Source organism: Bombina bombina, chromosome 6, assembly GCF_027579735.1.
Source record: "Bombina bombina isolate aBomBom1 chromosome 6, aBomBom1.pri, whole genome shotgun sequence".
Classification (NCBI taxonomy): Eukaryota; Metazoa; Chordata; class Amphibia; order Anura; family Bombinatoridae; genus Bombina; species Bombina bombina.
Window position 1 is genome coordinate 220,371,210 of NC_069504.1, and position 25,000 is coordinate 220,396,209.

The 25,000-nt window shown below is 38.6% G+C and overlaps 1 protein-coding gene across 1 annotated transcript in view; it reads right to left on the reverse strand.

Annotated features, from left to right (window-relative positions):
* The window catches only part of SLC38A1 (solute carrier family 38 member 1), a 177,445-nt gene that overhangs the window by 43,948 nt on the left and 108,497 nt on the right, over positions 1 to 25,000 (reverse strand). The window contains exons 5-7 of the mRNA XM_053716738.1: positions 21,233 to 21,306; positions 17,440 to 17,532; positions 15,902 to 15,983 (exon numbers count right to left, since the gene is read on the reverse strand). Coding sequence (XP_053572713.1) covers positions 15,902 to 15,983; positions 17,440 to 17,532; positions 21,233 to 21,306 — 249 coding nt within the window. The remainder of the gene's footprint in view (positions 1 to 15,901; positions 15,984 to 17,439; positions 17,533 to 21,232; positions 21,307 to 25,000) is intronic.

Here is a 25,000-nt window from a genome sequence, read left to right on the forward strand (position 1 = left end):
TTATTAGGCAAATGAGTATTTTGACCACATCATCCTCTTTATGCATGTTGTCTTACTCCAAGCTGTATAGGCTCGAAAGCCTACTACCAATTAAGCATATTAGGTGATGTGCATCTCTATAATGAGAAGGGGTGTGGTCTAATGACATCAACACCCTATATCAGGTGTGCATAATTATTAGGCAACTTCCTTTCCTTTGGCAAAATGGGTCAAAAGAAGGACTTGACAGGCTCAGAAAAGTCAAAAATAGTGAGATATCTTGCAGAGGGATGCAGCACTCTTAAAATTGCAAAGCGTCTGAAGCGTGATCATTGAACAATCAAGCGTTTCATTCAAAATAGTCAACAGGGTCGCAAGAAGCGTGTGGAAAAACCAATGCGCAAAATAACTGCCCATGAACTGAGAAAAGTAAAGCGTGCAGCTGCCAAGATGCCACTTGCCACCAGTTTGACCATATTTCAGAGCTGCAACATCACTGGAGTGCCCAAAAGCACAAGGTGTGCAATACTCAGAGACATGGCCAAGGTAAGAAAGGCTGAAAGACGACCACCACTGAACAAGACACACAAGCTGAAACGTCAAGACTGGGCCAAGAAATATCTCAAGACTGATTTTTCTAAGGTTTTATGGACTGATGAAATGAGAGTGAGTCTTGATGGGCCAGATGGATGGGCCCGTGGCTGGAATGGTAAAGGGCAGAGAGCTCCAGTCCGACTCAGACGCCAGCAAGGTGGAGGTGGAGTACTGGTTTGGGCTGGTATCATCAAAGATGAGCTTGTGGGGCCTTTTCGGGTTGAGGATGGAGTCAAGCTCAACTCCCAGTCCTACTGCCAGTTTCTGGAAGACACCTTCTTCAAGCAGTGGTACAGGAAGAAGTCTGCATCCTTCAAGAAAAACATGATTTTCATGTAGGACAATGCTCCATCACACGCGTCCAAGTACTCCACAGCGTGGCTGGCAAGAAAGGGTATAAAAGAAGAAAATCTAATGACATGGCCTCCTTGTTCACCTGATCTGAACCCCATTGAGAACCTGTGGTCCATCATCAAATGTGAGATTTACAAGGAGGGAAAACAGTACACCTCTCTGAACAGTGTCTGGGAGGCTGTGGTTGCTGCTGCACGCAATGTTGATGGTGAACAGATCAAAACACTGACAGAATCCATGGATGGCAGGCTTTTGAGTGTCCTTGCAAAGAAAGGTGGCTATATTGGTCACTGATTTGTTTTTGTTTTGTTTTTGAATGTCAGAAATGTATATTTGTGAATGATGAGATGTTATATTGGTTTCACTGGTAAAAATAAATAATTGAAATGGGTATATATTTGTTTTTTGTTAAGTTGCCTAATAATTATGCACAGTAATAGTCACCTGCACACACAGATATCCCCCTAAAATAGCTATAACTAAAAACAAACTAAAAACTACTTCCAAAACTATTCAGCTTTGATATTAATGAGTTGTTTGGGTTCATTGAGAACATGGTTGTTGTTCAATAATAAAATTAATCCTCAAAAATACAACTTGCCTAATAATTCTGCACTCCCTGTATATATATATATATTAATATATATTTAAAAATAAAAATATTTTATGCTCTGCAAAGAACATTGGAATGTAAAATATTTACAGAAAACACACAGTAAAAACCTTTATAATATATTAAAATGTATTAAAATTATTTTTCACGTTTTAAGGTATTTAAGTGGATAGGGCTGCAAAGTGTATATATATGTGCATACATTTAAAGATGTGTACATATGTGTTTATATGTGTATGTAGGTATGTATATACATATATAAACACATAACCACCACACACACACACACACAGACACATATATTTATATATACATACATATATATATATATATATATATATATATATATATATATATATATATATATATATACACTCCACACACATATTTAGACATATATACAGTATATATACAATATAACCCTTTACATTCAAATACTGTCACCTTTAAAACCATATTAAAAATTGAATTAATAGTATATATATATATATATATATATATATATATATATATACACAGGGAGTGCAGAATTATTAGGCAAATGAGTATTTTGACCACATCATCCTCTTTATGCATGTTGTCTTACTCCAAGATGTATAGGCTCGAAAGCCTACTACCAATTAAGCATATTAGGTGATGTGTATCTCTGTAATGAGAAGGGGTGTGGTCTAATTACATCAACCCCCTATATCAGGTGTGCATAATTATTAGGCAACTTCCTTTCCTTTGGCAAAATAGGTCAAAAGAAGGACTTGACAGGCTCAGAAAAGTAAAAAATAGTGAGATATCTTGCAGAGGGATGCAGCACTCTTAAAATTGCAAAGCTTCTGAAGCGTGATCATCGAACAATCAAGCGTTTCATTCAAAATAGTCAACAGGGTCGCAAGAAGCGTGTGGAAAAACCAAGGCGCAAAATAACTGCCCATCAACTGAGAAAAGTCAAGCGTGCAGCTGCCAAGATGCCACTTGCCACCAGTTTGGCCATATTTCAGAGCTGCAACATCACTGGAGTGCCCAAAAGCACAAGGTGTGCAATACTCAGAGACATGGCCAAGGTAAGAAATGCTGAAAGACAACCACCACTGAACAAGACACACAAGCTGAAACGTCAAGACTGGGCCAAGAAATATCTCAAGACTGATTTTTCTAAGGTTTTATGGACTGATGAAATGAGAGTGAGTCTTGATGGGCCAGAAGGATGGGCCCGTGGCTGGATTGGTAAAGGGCAGAGAGCTCCAGTCTGACTCAGACGCCAGCAAGGTGGAGGTGGAGTACTGGTTTGGGCTGGTATCATCAAAGATGAGCTTGTGGGGCCTTTTCGGGTTGAGGATGGAGTCAAGCTCAACTCCCAGTCCTACTGCCAGTTTCTGGAAGACACCTTCTTCAAGCAGTGGTACAGGAAGAAGTCTGCATCCTTCAAGAAAAACATGATTTTCATGCAGGACAATGCTCCATCACACGCGTCCAAGTACTCCACAGCATGGCTGGCAAGAAAGGGTATAAAAGAAGAAAATCTAATGACATGGCCTCCTTGTTCACCTGATCTGAACCCCATTGAGAACCTGTGGTCCATCATCAAATGTGAGATTTACAAGGAGGGAAAACAGTACACCTCTCTGAACAGTGTCTGGGAGGCTGTGGTTGCTGCTGCACGCAATGTTGATGGTGAACAGATCAAAACACTGACAGAATCCATGGATGGCAGGCTTTTGAGTGTCCTTGCAAAGAAAGGTGGCTATATTGGTCACTGATTTGTTTTTGTTTGGTTTTTGAATGTCAGAAATGTATATTTGTGAATGTTGAGATGTTATATTGGTTTCACTCGTAAAAATAAATAATTGAAATGGGTATATATTTGTTTTTTGTTAAGTTGCCTAATAATTATGCACAGTAATAGTCACCTGCACACACAGATATCCCCCTAAAATAGCTATAACTAAAAACAAACTAAAAACTACTTCCAAAACTATTCAGCTTTGATATTAATGAGTTTTTTGGGTTCATTGAGAACATGGTTGTTGTTCAATAATAAAATTAATCCTCAAAAATACAACTTGCCTAATAATTCTGCACTCCCTGTATATATATATATATATATATATATATATATATATATATATATATATATATATAATTGTAACACTTTATATTAATAGATGTATGTTGTGTTTGGTGCACTTTTTTTTTTTTATCCCTTACACTTTGCGCTAGATCTTCACTCGCACAAACCCGGTGCATTTAGTTTTTTTAAATACATCTGCAATAGAGCGCTACTTGTAATCTAGTCCTCATTTTGTAAGCTGGTCTGTTACAAAGCTGTGATTGATTACTGATTACTAATAGATATGCATATATATAAAAAAAGAATATCCCTAGTGTGGTCAGTTTTGGGGCTCGCTGTAAAATTACTGAATGACATTCTATTGTTGTACCACAGTACAGTCTAATTTTGTGAAATGGATTTAAACAGGAAAATGGATAAAAAGAAAGACAGATAGACTGACTGTCCAGCTATATAAAATCAGAGAAAGCAGCTTCAGTAATTGTATAAGTTAGTGTAACAGACCTTTTCATACTCAAAGGGCCATTACAGTGGAAAAATTATTTGCACTAGCGACCCTGTAACTCTATGCTTTTAACACTCACAAAGTGGTTAAACACCAGTGGTGGATCGTCAACAGGGGCTGTATGGGCTCAACCCCACCAACAAAATGCCAATGCCAAAAATAGCTAAAATTATTTTTATGCTTTTACATTAATTAGTTTTTTAACGCACTATTAATTTTATTGTCTGTACTGGGGAGGCAGGCACTGGCATGGGGATGGAAGAGTGGGAAGAGGGCTTACCGGGCAGACTGTATAAGCACCCATTTTAGCTTAGTTCACATCTGCAGCCTTTAAAAACAAAATTAACAGCAAAATTATATGCTGTAGATGAGGACTTCAACCCAGGCACCAATTCAGAGGAACCCAAGGGCCCGCCTCAGTGTTTCACATGCCTCTAATTGGATCCCTGAAACCGAGTGACACACAGACATTTGTGCAGACTCGTGCACTGAAAGGGACATGAAACCCAATTGTTTTCATGATTCAGACAGAGCATGTGATTTTAAACAACTTTCCAATTTACTTCTATTATCTAATTTGCTCTATTCTCTTGGTATCCTTTGTTAAAAATGATACCTAGGTAGGCTAAGGAGCTGCTGATTGGTGACTGCACATATATGCCTCATGCTTTTAGCTCCCCTGATGTGTTCAGCTACCTCCCAGTAGTGCATTGTTGTTTCCTCAACAAAGGATACCAAGAGAAAAAAGAAAAATAGATAACTGAAGTAAATTGGAGCATTCTTTAAAATTGTATTCTCCATTTGAATCATGATAGAAATATGTTGGGGTTTATGTCCCTTTCATTTTTTCCATAGCTAGGAGTACAGCTATAAAGGATTAAGGTAGGGTCATAATTTTTAAAATCTACATTATTCTCCCATTTTTTTCTTGTGGCTGGTTCCTAAAACTGTGTCTACTTTGTAGCTAGCTCCTCAAAATTCATCCTGCTCAAAAGGCTCCTACAAATGCAGTCTACAGATTACTGGGCAATGTGCTGCATGATGTCCTTAGTGGGAGCAGCTTTTTTCCGTGCAATGGAACATAGTAAAAGTAAATCCCCAGTAAATTGCTTCTTTATGTATGTGTATATGTATGTATGTATGCATGCATACATGCATCTGTGTATAGGTGTGTTTATGTATATGTGTATGTTAATGTATTGCTTATGTATGTGTATATGTATATGTATGTATGCATCTGTGTATAGGTATGTTTATGTATATGTGTATGTTAATGTATTGCTTATGTATGTGTATATGTATGTATACATACATGTGTTTTTATGTATATGTATGTATGTATGCATGTATGCGTGTATATGTGTGTGTTAATGTATGTGTGTTTATGTATGTATATGTATGTATGCATCTGTGTATTGGTGTGTTTATGTATATGTGTATGTTAATGTATTGCTTATGTATGTGTATATGTATGTATACATACATGTGTGTTTATGTATATGTGTATGTTAATGTATTGCTTATGTATGCGTATATGTATGTATACATACATGTGTGTTTATGTATATGTGTATGTTAATGTATTGCTTATGTATGTGTATATGTATGTATACATACATGTGTGTTTATGTATATGTGTATGTTAATGTATTGCTTATGTATGCGTATATGTATGGATACATACATGTGTGTTTATGTATATGTATGTATGTATGCATGCGTGTATATGTGTGTGTTAATGTATATGTGTGTTTATGTATATGTATGTATATGTATGTATGCATCTGTGTATTGGTGTGTTTATGTATATGTGTATGTCAATGTATTGCTTATGTATGTGTATATGTATGTATGTATGCATGCATCTGTGTATTGGTGTGTTTATGTATATGTGTATGTTAATGTATTGCTTATGTTCAGTCAGATAATGCACCACTTCGCCAAGAAAATTGTTGCAATTACAAATGTTTATGCATTCTCATGTTTATTTCTTTTGTTTGTATTGGCATGACACAAAAAAGTGGAGAAAAAAAAGCCAAATCTGACACATTCCACGCAAAACTCCAAAAATGGACTGGACAAAATTATGGGCACCTTCTCAAAATTTTAAGAAATAATTGCATTCCAAGTTTGTAATGCTCCTATATTTTTTAATTAAACTCACCTGTATCAAATAACAGGTGCTGACAATATAGAAATCCTACCGGCAACCAGTTAAAATGGTGAAAAATTTACTCAACCTTCCTGTTGTGTGTCTCTGTGTGCCACACTGAGCATGGAGAAGGGAAAGAGCAGCAAAGAATTGTCTGAGGGTTTGAGAACAAAAAGTCCATCTCCAGAGATCTTAATGTTCCTGTGTCCACTGTGCGCAACACTGTCAAGAAGTTTACAGCACATGGCACTGTAGCTAATCTCCCTGGACATGGACGAAAGAAAAAAATTTGATCAAAAATTGCAACAAATGATTGTTCAAATGGTGTATAAAGAACCTCAATCAACTTTCTGACAAATTCAAGCTGACCTTAAGGCACAGGGTACAAATGTGTCAGCACGCACTATATGTCGCCATCTGAATTAAAAGGGACACTATGGTAGGAGGACCCCACTGCTGATACAGAAACATAAAAAAGCCAGATAGGAGTTTGCCAAAATTTACCTGAGAAAGCCAAAATCCTTTGGGAGAATGTGCTGTGGACAGACGAAACAAATTTACAGCTTTTTGTTAAAGCCCATCATTCTACTGTTTTCAGAAAAATAAATGAGGCTTTTAAAGAAAAGAATACAGTCCCTACAGTCAAACATGGTGGAGGTTCACTGATGTTTTGGGTTACTTTGCTGCTTCAGGCACTGGATGTCTTGACTGTGTGCATGGCATTATGAAATCTGAAGACTACCAAATAATTCTGTGGTGCAATGTAGGGCCCTGTGTCAGAAAGTTGGGTCTCCGTCAGAGGTCATGGGTCTTACAGCAGAACAATGACCCAAAGCACACATCAAAAAGCACCCAGAAATGGTTTAAGAAAAAGTGCTGGAGAGTACTGAACTGACTGGCCAGCAATGAGTCCAGATCTCAATCCCATAGAGCACCTGTGGAGAGATCTCAAAACAGCAGTTGGGAAAAGGAACCTTTCCAATCTGGATCGTCAACAGGGGCTGTATGGGCTCAACCCCACCAACAAAATGCCAATGCCAAAAATAGCTAAAATTATTTTTATGCTTTTACATTAATTAGTTTTTTAACGCACTATTAATTTTATTGTCTGTACTGGGGAGGCAGGCACTGGCATGGGGATGAAAGAGTGGGAAGAGGGCTTACCGGGCAGACTGTATAAGCACCTATTTTAGCTTAGTTCACATCTGCAGCCTTTAAAAACAAAATTAACAGCAAGATTATATGCTGTAGATGAGGACTTCAACCCAGGCACCAATTCAGAGGAACCCGAGGGCCCGCTTCAGTGTTTCACATGCCTCTAATTGGATCCCTGAAACCGAGTGACACACAGATATTTGTGCAGACTCGTGCACTTAAAGGGACATGAAACCCAATTGTTTTCATGATTCAGACAGAGCATGCGATTTTAAACAACTTTCCAATTTACTTCTATTATCTAATTTGCTCTATTCTCTTGGTATCCTTTGTTAAAAAAGGATACCTAGGTAGGCTAAAGAGCTGCTGATTGGTGACTGCACATATATGCCTCATGCTTTTAGCTCCCCCGATGTGTAGCAGTTTAGCTCCCCAGATGGAGCAGTTGGCGAAAGAAGAGTGGTCCAAAATTCCAGTAGAGAGGTGTAAGAAACTCATTGATTGTTACAGGAAGCGATTGATTTCAGTTATTTTTTTCAAGGGGTGTGCTACCAAATATTAAATTGAGGGTGCCAATAATTTTGTTCAGTCCATTTTTTGGAGTTTTGCGTGGAATGTGTCAGATTTGGCTTTTTTCTCTCCACTTTTTTGTGTCATACCAATACAAACAAAAGAAATAAACATGAGAATTAGCTAAACATTTGTAATTGCAACAATTTTCTTGGCGAAGTGGTGCATTATCTGACAGAAATGCAGGGGTGCCAATATTTTTGGCCATGACTGTAAGTGTGTTTATGTATATGTGTGTTTATGTAGTGCTTATGTATGTGTGTGTATATATAAATATATATTTATATATATGTGTGTGTGTGGGGGGGGGGTTTATGTATGTGTATATGTATGTATATGTGTCTTTATTTATGTGTATATGTATGTATCCACTGTTAAGCACACAGCTAGAGTGCAGCTTGGGAGCCACTGAGAACTGCTGAGTCCTGAACAGAAATGGCCAGTGACCCAATCAGCAGACGGAAGTCTCAAAGGTGGGCCTGGTGATTGGGAAACCACCCCTTTGACTTTTTATTTACAGATTGCAAACATACAATTTTTTTTAATTTAATATGATAATATATTTTTTTTACATTATTTAAGAGTAATATTTAGATATGTATGTGGTAATTCAGCTATGAGTCTATAAATAAAGTTCCTGTGTTACTTTTATGTCTTGTAAACACTTTATAAGAACAGAATCTACAATTTAATTATTTCCTCTACGCTGAAAATATGCACAGGTTTACAGATTAACCTTGTATTTTGTAAGAGGAATTGTATTACTTGACTGTGTAACATTTACTTGACAGATGCCTTTGTGGGTAAGGTCTGGTTTGGAACAGGATGTTCCTTTTTCTCAGAGAGGACATGCATGCTTCCCAAAGCTCTTTGCATAATTTAGTACTATGGGAAATTTAGCAGTGATCAAACGGAATGTTAAACACTTCTTGCTTTTATATAAAAATTGCACTCTGTCCCTAGAGAAGCCACAAAGCAAAATGTTGCAAATTGCCTAAACCAACTATTTAATTTGCAGCATTTGCAGGTTACAGAAACATAAATTATACTTACCAGATAATTTAATTTCCTTCTGTATAAGTAGAGTCCACGGCATCATTCCTTACTGTTGGGAAATACTGAACCTGGCCACCAGGAGGAGGCAAAGACACCCCAGCCAAAGGCCTAAATACCTCTCCCTCTTCCCCCCAGTCATTCTGCATAGGGAACAAGGAACAGCAGGAGAAATATCAGGGTATAAATGGTGCCAGAAGAAAAATATAATTTAGAGGGCCGCCCATCGGAGAACACGGGCGGGGGCCGTGGACTCTCCTTACACAGAAGGAAATTAAATTATCTGGTAAGCATAATTTATGTTTTCCTTCTTAATATAAGGAGAGTCCACGGCATCATTCCCTACTGTTGGGAAACTTATACCCAAGCTCTAGAGGACACTGAATAATAACGGGAGGGACAAAAAGAGAGGCGGACCCTATTCTGAGGGCACCACAGCCTGCAAAACCTTTCTCCCGAAACTTGTAAAATTTTGAAAAAGTATGTAAGGAGGACCAGGTAGCTGCATTACAAATCTGATCCATAGAGGCCTTGTTTGCTAAAGGCCCAAGAGGAAGCCACTGCTCTAGTAGAATGAGCCGTAACCCTCTGATGAGGTTTATGTCCCGCTGTCTCATAAGCCAAGCGGATAACACTCCTTAACCAAAAAGATAAGGAAGTCAAAGAGACCTTCTGTCCCTTACGCTTCCCGGAATAGACAACAAACAAGGACAATGTTTGACTAAAATCCTTAGTTGCCTGAAGGTAGAACTTCAAGGCGTGAACCACGTCCAGATTATGAAGCAAACGTTCCTTTGCAGAAGAAGGATTTGGACACAAGGAAGGAACCACAATCTCTTGATTGATGTTGCGGTCTGACACGCCCTTAGGAAGAAAACCTGACTTAGTACGTAGGACAGCCTTATCCGATTGGAACACCAGATAAGGAGGCTCACATTGCAAGGCGGCAATCTCAGATACTCTGCATGCAGAAGCATTAGCCAGTAGAAAAAGAACCTTCCAGGACAACAATCTAATGTCAATCTCATGCATAGGCTCAAACGGAGCCTGTTGCAAAACCTTAAGAATAAGATTTAGACTCCAAGGAGGAGCCTTAGATCTAAACACAGGTCTGATCCTAATCAGATCCTTAACAAAGGACTGTACATCGGGAAGCTTGGAGAGTATCTTGTGCAGTAAAACAGATAGGGCCAAAATCTGTCCCTTCAGGGAACTGGCAGAAAAGCCCTTCTCCAGTCCATCATGGAGAAACGATAGGATCCTGGCAATCTTAACTTTATGCCAGGAAAATCCACGCTCTTCACACCAGAATAAGTAGGTTCTCCACACCTTATGATAGATGCAACGAGTAACCGGCTTATGAGCTTGAATGAGAGTATCAGTCACTCTCTCAGAAAATCCTCTCTTGGCTAGGACTAAGCTTCAATCTCCACGCAGTCAGCCTCAGAGAATCTAGATTTTGATGAACAAAGGGACCTTGTTCCAGCAGATCCCTGCGACAAGGTAACTTCCACGGAGGAGATGATGACATCCTCACCAGATCTGCGAACCACATCCTTTGCGGCCACGATGGAGCAATCATTATCACTGATGCCTGCTCCTGCTTGATGCGGGCAACTACACAAGGAAGAAGTGGTAACAGCCTGAAAAGGTAAATTAGACTGGACCTCCAAGGCACTGCTAATGCATCTATTAGCTCTGCCAGAGGATCCCTAGACCTTGACCCATATCTGGGTAGCTTTGTATTGAGACGAGACGCCATGAGATCTATCTCCGGCATCCCCCACTTGTTGCATATCTCCGCAAACACTTCGGGATGGAGAGACCATTCCCCCGGATGAAAGGATTGTCTGCTGAGAAAATCCGCTTCCCAAGTTGTCCACACCATTAGACCAATTACCTCCATACACTGAGCCACAGAGGGCCTTAAAGAGGTCCAGAGGGCAAGACATGCCGAAGCAAGCTTGCAATGTCTCTGGTCTGTTAGAAATATCCTCATGGATATGGAGTCTATTATAGTACCCAGGAATTCTACCCTAGTGCTTGGAATAAGAGAACTCTTCTCTAGATTTATCTTCCATCCATGAGATCGAAGAAGAGAAAGAAGAGATTCTGAATGGTCCTCCGCCAGATGAAAAGATGGTGCTTGTACCAGAATATCGTCCAAATAGGGAGCTACTGCTATACCCCGGGTTCTGGCATTGGCTAGAAGAGCCCCTAGAACCTTTGTAAAAATTCTTGGAGGAGTAGCTAGACTAAACAGAAGTGCAATGAACTGAAAGTCTTGGAGGAGTAGCTAGACTAAACAGAAGTGCAATGAACTGAAAGTGCTGGTCCAGGAATGCAAACCTTAGGAACTGGAAGTGATCCTTGTGGATTGGGACGTGAAAGTAAGAATCCTTCAGATCTATAGTGGTCATGGACTGTCCTTCCTGAACTAAGGGAAGGATGGACCTTATTGTCTACATCTTGAACGAGGGGATGTTTAGAAATTTCTTTAAGCACTTTAGGTCCAGAATCTGGCAAAAAGTTCCCTCCTTCTTTGGGACCACGAAAAGGTTAGAATAGTATCCCAAACCTCTTTCTGTGATAGGTACCGGGACAATGACCCCTAAGGAGGATAGATCCCACATGCACCCCAGAAAGGCTTCCCTCTTTTCTGGTCTGGAAGACAGGCTTGAGATGAGAAATCTGCCCTTGGGTGGATGAGACTTGAAACCTATCTTGTAACCCATGGATCCTGCATGTCCCTGAACCAAGCTTCTGAAAAGAGCGACAGTCTTCCCCCTACACAATCCAGCGCCGGATCTGGGGCCGCCCCTTCATGCTGATTTAGTCTTGGCGGGCTTCTTGCTCTGCTTGGATTTATTCCAGGACAGAGCCGGCTTCCAAGTACTCTTGGTTTGCTCTGTCTTAGCGGAGGGCTGCTGACGTTGGGATTTGTCCCTTAGACTTGTTCTTTTTATCTTGCGGTTGGAAGGCACCCTTGCCCCCAGTAACCATGGAGATAATGGAGTCCAGGCCTGGACCAAATAAAATCTTTCCTTTAAAGGGAAGGGAAAGAAGTCAGGACTTAGAAGTCATATCCGCAGACCAGGACTTCAGCCACAGCGCCCGACGGGCCTGAACCGAAAAGCCATTAGCTATTCTCAAGGCTTTAATTATTTCCTGGATAACATTGAGGGGACTCTCCACCTTGATCAATTCCGATAAGGAGTCGCACCAGTAGGTAGTTGCTCCAGCAACCGCGGCAACGGCTGCTGCTGGTTGAAACAAGTATCCTGTATGTTGAAACATCTTTCTTAGAAGAGTTTCCATCTTCTTATCCATTGGCTCTCTCAACGACGAACTATCCTCAAGCGGGATAGTAGTACGTTTGGCAAGCGTGGAGATAGCACCATCCACCTTAGGGACGGAACCCCACAACTCCAATTGAGAGTCCGGGACTGGGAGTAAATTTTTAAAGGAATACGAAGGGGAAAAGGAAGATCCATTTCTGTCCCATTCATTCTTAATAATGTTCGCCATCTTTACAGGCACAGGAAAAGTTAAAGGCACTACCCTGTCCTCGTAAACTTTGTCTAATTTTGGAGTCAAAGGTTCATCAGGCAGTTTGGCCTCTGGAACCTCTAATGTAGACAGGACTTCCTTTAGAAGAAAATGTAAGTGTTCAATCTTAAATCTAAAGGCTGGTTCCTCCGCAGCAGAAGGCTTAGAGGCAGCAGATTCAGCCCCAGAAAGTTCACCCTCTGAAGCCTCATAGTGCGACTCATCCCTGGATAACTGCAACAATGCAGAGAAATACAATAAATTACATGATGACCCCTGGGCAGGAAAGCTCTGTTTAACCTTCCGCTTGCGTTAAGCAGGGCGAGGTAAAGCACTGAGGGCCTCAGACACCGCTTTTTTTAACTGTGCTGTAAAATCTGATGGTAAAAGGCCCCCTTCCAGATGGAGGAGCAAGCGTGCTATGGGAAGCTGCGTGTGTAGAAAGAGATGACTGTTGGGTATGCACCTCATGGGATGGTGAGTCCTCAGAGGTGGGTGGTTCAGTGGTACTAGAGGGGTTAACCTTCTTTGACCTAATAAAATTGTCAAGGCATGTGGGACATAGTTGAGAGGGCGGGCATACCAAGGCCTTCTCACAATATAAACAGGTATTACTATTTGGAATAGAGGGAGTACCCTCTAATGTCTCAGAATCCTCCATAGCTTAAGCTAATGACAGTAGGACACAGAAATTAAACAATCTTTATTTCTCAAAAATGGAACCTTTATACTCCCAATGGCTGGGGCACTCACCACCTCCTAGACCCAGACAATACAGAGAAATAGCTTCTTCTCCGACAGCCAGCTTGGTCAGGAAAGAGGAAATGAAAGCGAGACACCGGTCACATGGTGCGCAAGGCATGACCGCCCCTGAAATGAGAAAAAGCACACCAAGCTACAAGCTGCACAGCACTCAAAGTGAAAGTAAAAACCTGTGCGTTCCAGCCACATAACAAACAGTCTATGAGCCCAATAAATCTCACACATAAAGCAACATAAAATCAAAGCATCACATTTGATTAATCCCCACTGTTCAATAATCCCCCTCAGGAGATATTAACCCATGATTATATTAAGATAAAAGGAGCCACACTGTGACCCTGTGTTCTAGCGTTTGCAACATATGTAAAAATTTAAACAATCTTACCAGAATCCATGCTGTGGAACAGAAACACAGCCTCTCGAGTGTGACAGTCTTGTAGCATAGCTCCTGACATGGACTTAAATGATAAAAACAAGCAGGCAGTGAAACTCAACACTGATTGCTTAGGAGTTGTTAGCAGGCAGTCTGGATGGGTTTGCAGAAATACTCTCCCTGCATCTCCAGACCCGAACTTTCATCAATGCTCTCACTGAGAGGCTGACAAGACTACTTAAAACTCCAGTCCCATATCGAAGAGCAGATACCCTTCCTAAGGAACTACTCCGTAATCTTCTGACATTTCTCTGCCCTCCTCCTGTGACCAAAGGAAAAGAGTGACTGGGGGCATGGGGGAAGTGGGAGAGGTATTTAGGCCTTTGGCTGGGGTGTCTTTGCCTCCTCCTGGTGGCCAGGTTCAGTATTTCCCAACAGTAAGGAATTATGCCGTGGACTCTCCTTATATTAAGAAGGAAATTTGCTTTTGGCCTTTTCTAGGGAGAATAGAACAAATCACACTTCTTAACCAAACTAGGGGGTATTTTATTTCCTTGTAAGTATCATGAAGATATACATTTAGTCTTTAACCAAACACCTTAACAGTGGAACTTTGGCACTTGCCCTTTGTGCATTCCAGATTTTTGAGTTGCAGTAAGGATACTTCAGTATTGATCTTTATCTGCCTAGTAAGCTGATTATTTCACCATCTTGCTATGCTACTGTACAACTTTTACCTTTATGTCTTATTATACATCTTGCAAATTCACCTTATTATTTCTATAACTGCTGTAAAACAAAAAAAACAACAACAAAAAAAGTGAGATAAACTTAGAATATTATAAAAGATATCCCTACTCACCTCCCCTACACAGTTTAAGCACTGTAGAATGTTTCTCCAGAATGCATTTGGTGTAATCAGCAGGATTGCATGGGTTGTATTGATAACTGATGAATGAATGAGTCATACTCTTTTGGAAACAGGGTTTTCTACATTTTGTGCTGTTATGTTTAGTCCTATATTGTATAAAAACAAATTTGCAGGGGAACGTTCTCAACAAATATGGAAATCACAGAGACCTGAAAGGTTCCTCAGTGGTTACCATGGCAGAGAAGCTGTGTTTGTCTGACTATAGGGAACAGGACAACTACAATATATGTTGTATAGATGTAATTATGCAATTAAAGGGACAGTTTACTCAAAAATTTTCTCCCCTTTAATTTGTTCCCAATGATCCACTTTACCTGCTGGAGTGTATTAAATTGTTTACAAGTAGCTCTTTTACCCTTATATTGGCATTTAAAATTGTTAATTTAGCATGTGGTATCCCCACCTATTCTGAAAGTTTGTGGCCGCGCGTACCAGGTATAGATAAGCTTTGTTAACACAGCCAGCAGAAGAAATTACACTCCCAGTGTGATAAAGCAGAGATAAGGTAATGAAATTTTGATTTTCCATTGTTCTCTCAAAGTATTGGTGATTGTTTTAAGGACAGATATAAGATAAAGAAGCAGGTATATGTGCACAATGTGATACAGTAATGAGATCTGATTATACCTACAAGCTCAACCCATTTTATTAGGCTGTGGCTTCAAAACACAAAATCAGAGCTTTAATATACACAAATAAACCTTAAAAAGCTAATTTTCATACATTTTTTACTCTGCAGTTGGTAAAAAAAGCAATTGTAAACACATTAAGGGAAAAACTATTTTACAGTATACTGTCCCTTTAATGCAACTGAAGCATTGTGAATCTGGTTTGTAAGCCCTGTGAGTGACGGTGGATGAGCTAAGAAATATGCGAGATCACAAACATTATAATGTATTACATGTGGCTGAAATATTAAGATTAATGCAAATTATGCCTATGGATACTAATTCTACATGTAGAAGGAACATAAACAGATGATATGTGATTGTGAGATTTCATATAGGGAAATATTAGTGATGAAGTTTGTTTTAATGATATTTGTGATCATAATAATTATGTAGTGTGTCGATTACATCATATTGTGTTCTGCCTTGAAACTTTTTTGCATATATCTCTATCTATCTCTATATCATCTATCTATCTGTCGGTTATCTACTCGTATATCTATCTGTCTGTCTGGAACATTCATCTTTTGTTTAACCAATTCATTTCTTTATTTATAAATTAAATAACATTTGAAACTTACGAGAAATCTGATTCTTTTCCCATTAGAAATTGTATGACAGAGGGTAATTCATTTTTTACAATGAACAGGTAACTCAGCATTGCTAAAAAGAAAAAAAAAAACAACATAAAAGGTCATTATTATCAATTGCAAGTAATATCTTTTCTTTTCCAGTGATAAAGAATAATAAAATAACAGTAGATATATATAAAAAATAAAGTGTACAGTAAATGTGAATAAAAGAGTTGCTGAACTGCAAAAACTGCATGCTGCAGCAAATATCCCCAAATATCTTAATATAACTACACACCAGTACATTTCACTGCCTCTGTATACAGTATATGAAAGCTGACAGGCTGAGACTTAAAGGGATATGGAAGCCAATTTTTTTTAAATGTAGCCACCAATCAGCAAGCGCTAACCATGTGCTGAACCTAAAATGGTCCGGCTCCTAAGCTTACATTCCTGCCTTTTCCAATAAAAATACCAAGAAAACGAACAAAAATTGATAATATGAGTAAATTAGAAAGTGGCTTAAAATCACATGCTCTATCTGAATCACGAAAGAAAAAAATTGTTTTTCATATCCCTTTAAGGCTTTTGTGTGAGAATTGTCCTGGGTCCCAGGCTTCTGGTCTATTTAGCAAGATTTAAAAAGATCTTAGATAAGGGGCAGCCTGCTGGGGCTTAGAAACAGGAAAACAGAGGTTATAAAGTATATTAATATAACAATATTGCTTAGAGGTGGAGAATGGGTAGTAAAGGTTATCTATTTTTTTAAACAATGAAAAAAATCAAGTAGGCCGTCCCTTTAACAGTAGTGGAATATACTGTAGTTACATACTAAAGTAATAAGTGGTACATTGCCCCTGAAAGCTTATCAAACCAAGGCTTTTCATGAGTAGAGGTAATAGTTAACTACAGGGAACTTAGCTGCCCGATACACCAAAGAACTGTGGAGCCTCATAGCATAGCATACATTACTGCATAACCATCATATATTCACAAAGATGACAGGATGAATAATATACAGTATATATATAGTTTGTAGATAACCTGTTTTTGCAGTAGGATAACAGGATTACTCATCATCACATGGTGTATCAGGGTATCTTTTGTGCCATGAAAAGATAAAACTATACAGGCCTTATTATTAGTATTACTCCATTACCTGGTGGTGTAAATACTTGTAGAAAGTACTTGCAAAGTTATCTTAACCCATATTGATTATAGTAGGTTGCATTTACTATAAAATGTTTGCATTAATAAGCTCTCAATATAAAAGGGGGGTTTACGACTTAAGGTAAACTCAGCGTATACACGTTATTGAGACCTGCACCAAATGGCTAAGTACAACACAAACCTGAATTCACTAATGTACATATTCTTACTCTAAAACCGATATATATTTTTCTCTTGGGGTTATCTACATTTGTCTCATTTGATAATGCTTTGATATTGCTTTTCCAATTTTAATCAACAGAAGTGAAAATATTTTTATATTGTGAAATTATATTTTTTTTATATGTAATAGGTTTATACAGTGATTATTTACTTACCTCCAGTGTTTTGTAGAGAGGTAGATCCAAAGACTAATATCTTTCCTGGGGTACCAAACACCTGTTCTCCCAGTTTTTCATACACCATACATCCTTTAAAATAAAAGGTTTACAGATCAATTTTATATATACAATTTAATCTGCTCTAGGGAAAAAAATACTAATGTTATCACATCTGAAGGAATTTTTCTCAAAGTGGGATGCGGATATCTTGAAACATATTGCATAATAAAGTCAAAATGCCAACATGAGGAACAAATAGACAATATTACATGTATTCAATACAATGTATAGATAAATTATCAGACACCCCTTAAATAGGATTATAAACTGGGGAAGAGTGGTTCATTACTTTGTTTTTACCCTGACTTCATATCACACCTGCCGCAATGTTGTAACCATAAATCTAACTGCCATAATGTTGTTACTTTACACATTGTTCTATTAGGTGAGTAGTGACATTACTTAGCCATAACATCATAGGCAGCAAGTTCTCATAGATGAGATCCCCACCATGACTACTGTGCAATACTGGGGCTGCAATAATGCAGAAAGATCCCCGGAAGTGTTAGGGTTAAATAAACTAAAAACTAAAGGAACTTGAAAAGTCATGGGATCTGTACAGGGTCATACAGTGACTTGTATGGACAGACATATAATTAGTGAGTCTCCTGTAATATCCTCATATGTATCCGTGCAGTGATTTTTTTAAAGTCAGTTGATTGCCCGTTTACCTTCTTACCAGTATCTTGAAAAAAATGGCTTTGGTCAATTCTAGTGTTTCTATTTTATCTCTTGTATCCAAGCAGCAGATTTTGACAACAGTTCCATCTTACATGCCCAGTACTAATAAGCACCCTCTAAATTTTACAATCACCTCCTAATATTGTAAAGCAGAGCTCAGAACTAATATATTAACTAAGATTGATGTCTAATTAAAGCAATGTGGAATTTGGAGGCTAACTGTCAGTAAATATAAAAATATTTACTTTACATACCCAACTTATTTTAAAAGAAAAACAGCGGCCACATGGCAAGTAACTCCTTCAGCACATTAGTGTTGCTATCCACATTATCTTGAAGGGCTTATATTCAGGTTTTAATTAAAGGGACACTGAACCCAAATTTTTTCTTTCGTGATTCAGATAGAGCATGAAATTTTAAGCAACTTTCTAATTTACTCCTATGATCAAATTGTCTTCATTCTCTTGGTATCTTTATTTGAAATGCAAGAATGTAAGTTTAGATGCTGGCCCATTTTTGGGGAACAACCTGGGTTGTTCTTTCTGATTGGTGGATAAATTCATCCACCAATAAAAAAAGTCCTGTCCAGAGTTCTGTACCAAAAAAAAGCTTAGATGCATTCTTTTTCAAATAAAGGTAGCAAGAGAACAAAGAAAAATTGATAAAAGGAGTAAATTAGAAAGTTGCTTAAAATTGCATGCTCTATCTGAATCACAAAAGAAATAAATTGGGTTCAGTGTCCCTTTAACATTTGGAAGTACTGGAAAACTCAACAGCCGTGATCTACTTTGACACTGCAAATACACTACATAGGAGTAGCTTTATTAAGCTGCACTTGCAGCTTTTGAGGTTTGTAGTGCAGGCTCGCATGAGCAAACCCACAACGACAAATTTTAGAAGCAGAAGCTGCTTCTTTAGCTTCTCGCCACCTCAGAATTTTCGAGATCAATCATCCCGACACTCGCTTATTATGGGGTTATTTACATGCCCTGTTCTCATGCAAATTGATTTCACAAGAGCAGGGGGCGACATTGCACAAAAAAACTCTTGTGCAATGTTAAAAGTCTGCATGCAAATGGCAACTGCAGACAGGTACTTTACTTGGAAATCTGTTCACCTGCAATCATGATACATTTTGCACCTAATATAGATTTCTACTTTTCGAAGCAGTTATACTACTTTTTAATGTGGAACAGAATTCTGTTGACATAGTATTATAAATATATATATATATACACATATACATATATAGCTGAATGCGTCTCTCTCTTTTTTCTTATGTATGCAAATTGCTCTTAGGTCTCCCTAAGAGTAATGGGGGAACCAGACGTGGACTCCTTGCACACATGCCCTTACAGAGATACAACTGCACCTCACTGACGAGGCCCAGTGAAGACCGAAACGATTGTCTGGGGTTGTTGTTTCTCTTGTTCAGAGAAGAATTGCCTGGTATTTCGGTTCTGGACTGTCATTGGGCAGGGTCAGACTGATATGCTACAGGATATTTTTTCTCTGTGAAAAGGCATAGTGTGCTAAAAGAGTGTGCACCCTGAGTGGTAATGAAAATGAACAGGCATGGAAGTTATTCTAGATTTTGTTCTGTCTCAGCTGAGTGCCTCTCTTTCTCTCTTTTCTTATATATGTAAATTACTCTTGGGTCTCCCTAAGAGTAATGGGGGAACCAGACGTGGACTCCTTGCACACATGCCCTTAGAGAGATGCAACTGCACCTCACTGACGAGGCCCAGAGAAGGCCGAAACGATTGTCGTGGGTTGTTGTTTCTCTTGTTCAGAGAAGAATTGCCTGGTATTTCGGCGCTGGACTGCCATTGGGCAGGGTCAGACTGATATGCTACAGGATATTTTTTCTCTGTGAAAAGGCATAGTGTGCTAAAAGAGTGTGCACCCTGAGTGGTAATGAAAATGAACAGGCATGAAGTTATTCTAGCTTATGTTCTGTCTCAGCTGAGTGCATCTCTCTCTCTTCTCTTATAGAATTATATATATATACACACACATATATATATATATATATATATATATAAACTGAGAGATCCCCCCCATACTCTTGCTATCTTGTATCGTAGTGCCCTCAAATGTTCTACAAGAAAACAAAGTTCATACATACTTTAGTAATACACAGACCATCAACTGAATATAAAGCTATAAGGGCATTGATTAAATTGAGTCCAGTTTAAATAGTCTTCCCTTATTACGTTTCGCTAATATGTTCCCAGTTATTATTTCCTCTCTTTTTTTGGAATATAATTTCTCCATCAAATAATTGAGAAAAATGTATCCAAGTTTATCAAAGATGCTTGATCACAAGTAGGCTAATAAGCTACAATATTACAATGTTCTATGCCTGTAAAGCTCTTGTCTGTGACAGACACAAACAAAACAGCAGTGGTTCCTACAGCGGGTGGTACTGCCCACCTAGGGTGGTGAGATTACAGAGGGGTAACATGAAACCGGATACTGAGAAACTGGCTTCATCAAGCCCATCCATCGCATTAACAATTTTTTAAATTAGTAAAGTAAATACTAATGGCTAGATTATTAATGGTGCGCTATTTATAGATCCCGCTGGAATAATAACTTTGCTAGAAGTAAGCTTTTTGCACGTGTTGGGTAGCGAAGTTGAAAGTAAAACTTGCACACAAGCACTAACCCAACACACGCAAAAAGCCAAACTTTGAATATCGTGACCGAGTTAATGCATTCCCACATAGACTTCAATGGAGTGTGAAAAGTGGAAAGAAAACCTTACTCTCATGCAAACCTGATTATGTTTTCTTAAGTGTGCTAACCCGACATGAGCTGAGTATGCGTCCTTGCAAGAATACTTTTGAAAAACTTCTTCATTCTTTTTTTAAAACCTCAGTAATTCTTAATAGAAGAATTTAGGTGTAAACCCTGCTATACTGTACTTTGTAAAGTATAGTAGATATTAATATCATTTAAGTAACTGAAGGTTTCAAACTGGGTCACCAAATTAATCATAAGCTTTGTACATTCAAATATTTTAGAAATAAAAAGGGATAAGCACCTGTTTCCAATGAGCACTTCAGGAGAAGATTTATAGAATAGACTGATAACAAGGTAACAGAAATCAAAAGCATCCTGAAAAAAAATTAAAAAAGAAATATGGTTAATTGAGCAGGAACAATATGCAAAATAACTTGGTTATATTTTGATTTAACACATTAACTTAAAGGTAAAAAATTGTTGCAATATGTATTATTAATCATTTAAAAAGGATATTACCATTTCTTTCTTTCTTTTTTTTAACTTAATTTGTGTGGGGTCCATTGCTTCCTGTCACAGCCAAGCAAGGCGGCTGGGGTCTCTACAGGAAGGCAATATAGCTTGATGTACTAAATCTTCTAGATCAATATGAGCTGGCTTACTGTTCAGTGAATGCAAGAGAAGCAGGAAGTCAGTTTCTTGCCCACGCTCAGAAGAGGCAGAATGCAATCTGCTTCCTTTTGTCACTAAAGACAGTTGCTACACTGAGAAATTAAAAGTGATAATTTTACAAGAAATCAAGCTGTTAGCAAGATACACTTTGACAGATCTCTTTAGAGAATTTTGTGTCAGCTGAGTGCTTTACAGAATTGACCCACTGAGATATTGTCACATTGACACTGCATAACGGAAAAACCTATTCTACTAATCTTAAATAAGAACGTATTCTCCATACAGGCCAAATACTGTGTGGAGCATCACTTGATTGGTCATACAGACCATACCTTAAAGATATGGATTTTCTAATGTGTGATCAAATTAACAAAGAAAAAAAGAATAGAAATTGAGTTAATGGTGCACACTTTCTTAAATTATATATATATATATATATATATATATATATACACATCATCTCACAAAAGTGAGTACATCCCTCACATTTTTTAAAATATTTTATTATATCTTTTCATGTGACAGCACTGAGAAAATGACACTTTGCTACAATGTAAAGTAGAGAGTGTACAGCCTATATAATCTTTTCATGTGACAGCACTGAGAAAATTACACTTTGCTACACTGTAGAGAGTGTACAGCCTATATAACAGTGTAAATTTGCTGTCCCCTCAAAATAATTTAACACACAGCCATTCATGTCTAAACCATAGGCAACAAAAGTGAGTACACCCCTAAGTGGAAATGTCCAAATTGGCCAAATTAGCCATTTTCCCTCCCCGGTGTCATGTGACTCGTTAGTGTTACAAGGTCTCAGGTGTGAATGGGGAGCAGGTGTGTTAAATTTTGGTGTTATTGCTCTCAGAGTCTCTCATACTGGTCACTGGAAGTTCAACATGGCACCTCATGGCAAAGAACTCTCTGAGGATCTGAAAAATCTGAAAAAAAGAATTATTGCTCAACATAAAGATGACCTAGGCTATAAGAAGATTGCCAAGACCCTGAAACTGAGCTGCAGCACAGTGGGCAAGACCATACAGCGGTTTCACAGGACAGGTTCCATTTAGAACAAGCCTCTCCATGGTCGGCCAAAGAAGATGAGTGCACGTGCTCAGCGTCATATCCAGAGGTTGTCTTGGGAAATAGACGTATGAGTGCTGCCAGCATTGCTGCAGAGGTTGAAGAGGTGGGGGGTCAGCCTGTTAGTGCTCAGACCATACGCTGCACACTGCATCAAAATGGTCTGCATGGCTGTCGTCCCAGAAGGAAGCCACTTCTAAATATGATGCACAAGAAAGCCTGAAAACAGTTTGCTGAAGATAAGCAGGCTAAGGACATGGATTACTGGAATCATGTCCTGTGGTCCGATGAGACCAAGATAAAGTTATTTGGTTCAGATGGTGTCAAGCGTGTGTGGTGGCAACCAGGTGAGGAGTACAAAGACAAGTGTGTCTTGCCTACAGTCAAGCATGGTGGTGGGAGTGTCATGGTCTGGACCTGCATGAGTGCTGCCAGCACTGGGGAGCTACATTTCATTGAGGGAACCATGAATGCCAACATGCACTGTGACATACTGAAGCAGAGCATGATCCCCTCCCTTTCGGAGACTGGCCCGCAGGGCAGTATTCCAACATGATAAGGACCCCAAACACACCTCCAAGACGACCACTGCCTTGCTAAAGAAGCTGAGGGTAAAGGTGATGGACTGGCCAAGCATGTCTCCAGACCTAATCCCTATTGAGCATCTGTGGGGCATCCTCAAACGGAGGGTCTCTGACATCCACCAGCTCCTTGATGTCATAATGGAGTAGTGGAAGAGGACTCAAGTGGCAACCTTGAAGCTCTGGTGAACTCCATGCCCAAGAGGGTTAAGGCAGTGCTGGAAAATAATGGTGGCCACACAAAATATTGACACTTAGGGGTGTACTTACTTTTGTTGCCAATGGTTTAGACATTAATGGCTGTGTGTTGAGTTATTTTGAGTGGACAGCAAATTTACACTGTTATACAGACTGTACGCTCACTACTTTACATTGTAGCAAAGTGTAATTTCTTCAGTGTTGTCACATGAAAAGATATAATAAAATATTTACAAAAATGTGAGGGGTGTACTCACTTTTGTGAGATACTGTATATATACAAAAAGTTAAAACATGACTTTTTTATTTAATTATTATTTTCATTAAAGAGTCAAAAAGTTATTAGTGGGAACAAAGTTAAGGTTTCCTTAATCACCTTCAAAGCAGGGACTAGTTAATTTAAAAAAGTGTATACAGACACCCCCTTGTGTGAAAGAGAAACCCAATAATGAAAAAAAGGTCCTAAGAGATTCTCCCTGGAATTACTGGCCGATATGCAAGAAATTCGGCATCAGCTAGGGGGAAACTCCAGAGAACTGACAAGAACTGGTAAAATAAAACAACAAACAGATTTTGACCCATACATAGGCCTTTTGTAAATGTTTAGTGAGGAATCCTTAGATTCCCTTTATGCACTTTTTTAAATGCAGTATTATCTCACCCCCCTCTTTAGTTCATAGGCTAAAGTATCATCCAATCCTGTTGACACACATCAGACAGGAAAGAAAGTATCCAGATTCCATTGGTGGTTCCTACTGAAAATCATTAAAGGGATATGAAACCCAACATTTTTCTTTCATGATTCAGATAGAGCATGCGATTTTAAACAACTTTCTAATTTACTTTTAGTATTACATTTTCTTTTGGTATCTTTTGTTAAAAAGCAGGGACTTATGATTCAGAGCTGGCCTATTTCTGGAGCACTATATGGCAGCAGTTTTGCAAGAATGTTATCCATTTGCAAGAGCAATAGATGGCAGCAAAATGTCCTGCCATTTAGTGCTCCAGATGCCTACCTAGGTATCTCTTCAACACAGAATATCATGGGAAAGGAGCAAATTTGATAATAGAAGTAAATTAAAAACTTTTTAAAAATGGTAAATCACAAAATAAAAGTTTGGGTTTCATATCCCTTTAAGTTCACAGGTTTGAACAGTTTCCTCTTCATGCTGTTTTAAGCGCCATAGTTTTCCATATGTAAACATTGCCACGTGTTTCTAACGGTCACGTGGTCATGACGTATTTCGATCATGTGATCGCTCAGCATAAACAAACACGATCTATAACTATCATTGCATAATAATCAATGCTAACTTTCACTAAGTTAAAATACCTGACAGGTTTGTATTACTATTGTTTTGATCTCACATTAATTATCATTTTCGAGTGTATGGACAGAAAGCGTTGGTATGTAAGAGTGGTTATATGTCCCTCTATGTGGTGTATGTTCCCTTCCCCCACCATCAGGGCAATGAGGAAAAACCTCTGTAATCAGACTTTATTGTAATAAAGTACATTTACTATTTTTCTTGTTCATT